Source organism: Triticum aestivum, chromosome 5D (assembly GCF_018294505.1).
Source record: "Triticum aestivum cultivar Chinese Spring chromosome 5D, IWGSC CS RefSeq v2.1, whole genome shotgun sequence".
NCBI classification, from domain to species: Eukaryota; Viridiplantae; Streptophyta; class Magnoliopsida; order Poales; family Poaceae; genus Triticum; species Triticum aestivum.
In genome coordinates, this window is record NC_057808.1 from 429,306,305 (window position 1) to 429,312,978 (window position 6,674).

At 57.1% G+C, this 6,674-nt stretch overlaps 1 protein-coding gene across 1 annotated transcript; it reads right to left on the minus strand.

Annotated features, from left to right (window-relative positions):
- Positions 1-5,072: 5,072 nt before the first annotated feature.
- Positions 5,073-6,436, minus strand: LOC123125288 (bZIP transcription factor 12). Its single transcript, XM_044545804.1, has 2 exons — positions 5,697-6,436; positions 5,073-5,586 (listed from the first exon to the last, which is right to left on the minus strand). The coding sequence occupies exons 1-2, from the start codon at positions 6,222-6,224 to the stop codon at positions 5,515-5,517; spliced, it is 600 nt and encodes a 199-aa protein (XP_044401739.1). The 5' UTR covers positions 6,225-6,436; the 3' UTR covers positions 5,073-5,514.
- Positions 6,437-6,674: the final 238 nt, after the last annotated feature.

The window sequence follows — 6,674 nt, forward strand, 5'->3', positions numbered from 1 at the left end:
ACCACGCCGTCGTGCTGACGAAGCTCTTCCCCGAAGCTCTACTAGATCGTGAGTTCGCGGGACGTTACCGAGCTGAACGTGTGCTGAACACGGAGGTGCCGTACGTTCGGTACTGAGGATCGGTCGATCGTGAAGACGTACGACTACATCAACCGCGTTGTCATAACGCTTCCGCTTACGGTCTACGAGGGTACGTAGACGACACTCTCCCCTCTCGTTGCTATGCATCACCATGATCTTGCATGTGCGTAGGATTTTTTTTGAAATTACTACGTTCCCCAACAAAATTACACTTTTTTATTCCAATAAAAAATTGTACTTTTTAAATATGCAAAGCATAAGCATAGAGTAATGCATTTTCACACTCTACTATAATTCAAGGACGTATAATTCAAAGACGTACTGTCTAATAATTGCATATGTATATATTTCAGTCATACAACATGCCAAAATTACCCATGTAGAAAGAAAATGACTAAAAATAAAAATAAAAGATAAAGACAAAAAACGTGCAATGTGTAACCGGCCTCAAGCCCTGTAGTAAAATCGACTTACCCAGTTACCCTGAATAGGGGCAAGCCAAAAAATCAACATATACCAAGAGAAAAACAAACAAATCTTAAGTGCAACTTCAATGGGGTGATCCATTTTTTCCGCCTGCGTTCATTTCAGTCGGCGCGGACAAAAGTGGAGGCCCAATGCGCCGACCCAAACCCAAATCGCGTCCGCGCCGACGCATTTGTGGCCCAAATTTGCGGCCGAAATGCGTCGGTGCGAACGCCACACGTGCCTTCTCGGTGTCCGCCGCGTCCCCACCTGACGGTCGTCCAACCACCCAGCGGCCAATATGGTCATCTTAATTTATGACGACCGCCCACCTCGGGCCCACGCGTCAGTGACGACGGTCGTCCTTTTTCTGGCCGACCATGCGGGGGCGGGGGGCGTCCTCATCTGCTATCAGAAAGCTCACGTCCCCATCTCGCTCCCTCGTCGGCGGCAACCCTAGCCACCCTAGTCAACCCAGATGGGGCTCTTCTCCGGCGCCGGCAGTAGCAAAGCCAAGGGCAAGGCGCCAGCTCACCAGCCGAGGCAGCGCATCAACGTGCCAGTGCACCAGGCGGAGTGGCACTGGCAGAACCACATGCCTCTCCTGTACCCCGACGTCACCCTGCCGCACGATTGGCATCTAGATCCAGAGAGGATCCCAGTGCCGGCGGCGCCACGGGCGGCTAGGGCGCACGCGGAGAAGGTGTGGCGCCGGTGGGCGCAACGACGGCGCGTACGCCTTCGACTCGCCCAATTTGGCTCGTTGGTTCGCCTTCGAGCACGAGGAGGCCACGCGGTGCGGCGTCCGCGAAGTCGGCCGCAGGTCGCCGCCGACCCCCCTCGTCGTCCGCAACGAGGACCAGGAGGCGGAGGCCGCCTACCAGGCGGCCATGGCGGCCGTCCTTTGGGAGAGCGAGGAGGAGGAGCGTCGCAGGGAGGAAGAGGAGGTGGTGTACCAGGCGGCCATGGCGGAGGCCATGGCCCTCTCCGTGGTGGGCAACTATGTCGTGCCGCCGGTGGCCCCGCCTTCCCTCGTGAAGGCCGGGCTGGAGCCGGAGATGGAGCCGACCCCCATCGAGCGCTACTCATGGACCGGGCGAGTGCGCGAGCGGGTCAGTGCTCCGCCGGTCTGGATAGGGGCGTCGCCGACGCAGGAGGTGCCAGCGTTGGGCGGATGCGCCGACCCAAACGTGAAAATGGACGTTGATGCCCGCCGGCCCGACCCAAACGGACAAATCGTCATCCGTTTGGGTCGGCGTGTTGGAGTTGCTCTAACAAAAGAATCAACGATCAGAAAATTAACTTGCCCAAGTTTACAAATAAGTCCACTTACATATAGCTAGAGTGAAAGAAAGAAGAAAAAAACACTCCTAGCATTAAAGCGTCGACCGCTGATACCCGTGGAACGGTAGGGAGAAAAGCAGCGCTCCGTGACGACGACGGAGTCTAGCTAGAACATCTCCGTGGTGTGTGGTGGATAGCGGCCTCTTCGGCCAATGGCCTTTGCCACGCCATGACGCTTAGCACAGGTCTCAACACAGAAATAGCCTGTACTCCGTACCCCCGTCTCCAGTAGATTATTTGATGCAGCTTCACGCACCCAAAATATCTACGTAAATCTCCGCGGCCAGGGCCAAAGCTGGTGGAGATGGGAGATGGGAGAGATTCACGGCTTTGAAAGACACAAAACTAAGAACTGTGTTTGTGCGTGGCTCCTTGGTAGTACGGCCTTGCCCTAACTGGTCAAGTTTTTCTATTCCCCGATTCCCTCCTACGTACACCTACACCTAGACCTTGGCTGGCATGTGGCATATAGCCAAGCCTGGGCAGCATAGTACCATTAGCACATGGACCAAGTGGCCACTTTGTTTAGAGTAGCGTGTGGCCATCATGCCACGCACGCTTAGGGGGGGCATTAAACATACCATATTTGTGCGTTGTGATGCCAACCAGGGGGGGTTGTCGGAGCAAAAGAGATCAGATCACCCATCACAGCTGAGCTTAGGATCTACGGCGACGTGACAACAAATCCTGACCGATGGGGATACGTACTACTGCCTCCAGGGTGCGCCCTCGTCAAAGAATATATATTTGTCCTTTTTCTTTCTTTCTTTGTTGCTTGGGGAATTAAAGCATCTGTCCTTTTTTGTTTTTGTTTTTTCCTAGCGAATCTGCCTGTCCTTTGTTTATACAATTTTTCGTTGGAGCAATAGCGAATCTGTCCTTGAATGCCGGGGCGGGTGAAGGTAATGGCTGGCAGGCCCGGGAGAGAGAGGCCCCACCCGAGCCACGTTGTGAGCTAATTGAGACCTGTGATGAGGTGCCATTTGAGTCATTGCATGTGTATCTTGAGACAGTGAGAGCAGAGTGAGTTATAGTAGGCCAGAAATAAGAACGGACCATTTACTTGGAGCATTCTCACTTTCTTAGGCCAACTCCATCGCGCGACACTATTCTGTCCGCCCCCGTCCGTTTAGGGTAAAACGGACAAACGAGACGGCCCAACGCGCGGGAGCGAACGGACTTTTGTCCGTTTTGTGTCCGCTTTCAACCCATCCGCGGCCCAAGTTTGCGCCGCTTTTGGGGTGAAAAGGACACCACGCGGACGCGCGGGCCATCTGCGCGTGTCCTCCCCTGGCCCGCCCGCCGGTGGCACAGGGCGGGCCTTTTTTATCCCCCCTCCCTTCCTCCGGCCGCACCCCCTCCACTCTTTCCCTCGCTGCCGCCGCCGCCGCTGCCATTGCAGCCGTGCAGTTCGGACGCGCGCTCGCCCAGCCCCTTCCCCTCGGTGCCACCCCTCGACCCAACCACGGCCACCTGGTTTGCGCACCCGCCGGCCGGATTTGGGGCGGATCCAGTCGGTCTTGAGCTCGCCCGGCTGTGGGAGGCTGGGCCGCGCCATGGACTGGCCGGGCACCTCGCCGGAAGGCCCTGGCAGGGCCGCAAGGCCACATGCAGGCAGTGGCTCCTCCTCTAGCCGCTCGGATCTGCACCGTCGGTGGTTCGCCGGCAGATACACGAATGGCGGTCGGCCGGGCTCGGTGCTTGCCCAAAAGCTCGCCGGCGCACCGTTGCCACTCATTAAGTGCGACCACTGCCCAAGGATGGTCGTGCGCCGCGTGTCTACAACGCCGGAACATTCCGGATGGGTGTTCATCAAGTGCTTAAACGATGGGGTATGTGCTCTTTTTAGCTTCGGTTTGTGCTCTAGTTTTGACTAGTTGTGCTAACTACAAATTTTATTGTGTAGCATGGATGCAAGTTTTGGTATTGGGAAGAAGAGTACATCGATATATTGATAGAGCGAAATTTAGTACATGTTCGTGCACTTTTAGCTAGTATAGAGGCTGCAGATGAGACAATTGCACTTGTTGCTAGATTAGAGGCTAGACACGAGACTAGGTGTGAGGAAGCAACATCGACTTCTGGCTTGAAGAAGAAAGGAGTATGCCAGATCGAGCCTCCTCCACAGATCAACAATGAGTGCATCGAGAAGGCCCTAACCCAACTCAAGAGAGCAGTTATGGAAGTTGGGTATCTTCTAAAATGTATTCTTGTTGTACTTATTTTTTTGGGTCTTACTTTACTAGTCAAAATGCGATGATGTATTCTTCATGTACCGAAAATAAATGATGAAAAGAAGTTAAGGACTTGCAAAGAAAAATGTACGCGGACAGGATGCGGCCGGGATGCGTCCGCGCGCTGGACGCACGACCACCGCATCCAGGACAGGCCCGGACACGACCTCATCGCCCTACCCAAACTGACAGAATCCGGACAAAACGGCCGTCCGTTTAGGGTCGCACGGTGGAGTTGGCCTCATAGTGACGGTAGCACTAGCAGTACACATTTCGTCATACGTGGCCCACAAGGATTGGCTACTACTAGGAGTACGAGACAGACACTCCCTGCGCTGCGGAACGGTGTGGCGTGGTCTAAGCAAACAGTAGCAGGAGTGCTACCGGATTTTTCTCCTGTGAAACACACAATGGCCAGCCGTGGCCACTTCTGGACTCGGCAGTTTTGTTTCGTGTTTTCAAACTAGGAGTAATCACAACGGAAAGGCCGAAGGGAGGGGGAGAGCGACGTCGCGGCGGACTTGCGGGCTTGGCTATTCGGATAGAAAGACGGCGTCACTTTCCGACACCGACGTGCGAACAAAGCCGGGATCGTTGGTTGTAGCTCCCTCCTCCCTCCCTTCTATAAAATACAGTACTACAGTGTCAATTTGTACCACGCCGTCGTCCGTCCATGGACCACGGCCACGGCGGAGAAAACAGAGCGGCTGGGTGTGGGGATGAGGTCGGCAGGCAGGCAGGCAATTTTTTGTCACCCGAAGTGTCGTTGTTCCAGGAGGCAATAGTTGCCACATTTGTGCAGGCAGGCCGGGCTTTCCCTCGCCGATGTCGTCGCCTCCCTTTCTGCCCCGCCTAATCCTAATCCCTCCCACGCGACAGCAACAGCAACACACATCAGATCATCACGGTAACTAATAACAGTAATATTATTACCAGTACTACTAGAACTGATAAGTAGGAGTAGCACCATAATATCATTAATCGCCAAGTCAGCAAAACAAGAACCAGCTGCTGCCTGGCTAATCCACAACGGCTGTAATTGCTAGGAGATCTACTACTGGTAGGTAGGCAGCAGCTGCCGCTGTACAGATTAAGCTGCTGCGTCTTCTTCCCTTTCCTTGCGCATTGCCACCTCTGGTTTAGCTGAGTGACCAAAAAAGATCGAGATAGCCCCGGCCGGCCTAGTGAAAGTCAAGGAAAAGGAGAACATAATACCATCCATATGGATTTACAGGGACGATGATGGATGAGCATCGTAGTAGCAGCAGCAGCAGCAGCAGCTAATAGTTACTAGTAAGAGCTAGCTACTGCAACACTCTAGCTATGTGAGTAGTACTGGCGGTGGTTGTAGGAGCTGCAGCCTCGATCTCGATCCCTCGTGGAGGAAAGATCAGAAGGGCGCCGAGAGCACCCTCTGCAGGGTCTTCCTCACCGGCACCGACACCTCCACTGAAGCCTTGAGCTACCGTCGCCGCCGTGAGGATCCATGGGTGGAGGAGAGAAGTGGACGAGTCAGCTTGCTCCCAAGAAAAGAAAAGAAAAGAAAGAGGATGCTGGCGGCGGGGTGCCTACCTGGTCGTACTTGAGGCGGAGCTGCTCGTTCTCCTCGCGCAGCTGGTGCACCTCCGACTCGATCTGGGTGACGTGGGCCTGCTTGCGCGCGCGCGACCGGGACGCCGACTCGCGGTTCTTGATCATGCGCTTCTTGCGCCGGTCCACGGGCGCGGCGGCGGCGGGGGGGCCGGGCCAGGCGGCGGCGCCGTGGCCGTAGCACATCTCGCGCTCGAGCGCGCGGCGCGCGGGGCCGGCGTCGGGCGCGATGCGGGGGAAGGAGGCCGCCGCGGAGGAGAAGAAGGAGGTCGGGGACGCGGCCGCATTGCGGTAGCAGCCGCCGCCCGGGTGCAACGGCGAGCCGACGCCGACGCCGCCGGGGTGGAACGGGGAGCCGCCGACGCCGGAGGCCGCGAGCAGCTGCAGGCGGGTGTTGAGGCTGAGCGCGGTGGAGATGGCGGCGGCGGATGAGGAGGGCGGCGGGGGCGAGGCGCTGGGGCTGGTGGTGACCGCGCCCCACAGGTCGTCGTCGTCGGCCTCCATGGCCATGGCGACTCTCCCTGGCTGGGTGGGTGGGGGAGCGTCCGTATGTATCTTGCTTGGCTCGCTCGTGGTGGTAGTAGTAGTAGGATGGCCCCTATCTATCGCTCCGTTCGTCGGCCCGGGCGGGTGCGTTTGGGGCGGCCGCTTCTTTGCCTCTTTTGGCCGAGACAGGGATGGGAATAAGTAAGCAGGTGGTTTGCTCGGTCTGCCCCCTCCGTTTTTACCTCCCCTCCCCCGCACCCTCCTCACTCATCAGACAGCGAGAGCTCGATCGAGCTGCTGCCTGGCCCGGGGTGGGGCTCGCTCGCTCGGTCGCACTGCTCGCTCCGTGGCCGGCCAGACAGCCAGTGGCGCCGCGACGAGTGCGTCGCGCGCCTGGTGTGGGCGCGCGAGCACTGTCGGCGAGCGCGAGAGGCGTCCAGGTGGCTCGCCCGGTCCCGCCGCTGGGGGGGTGGG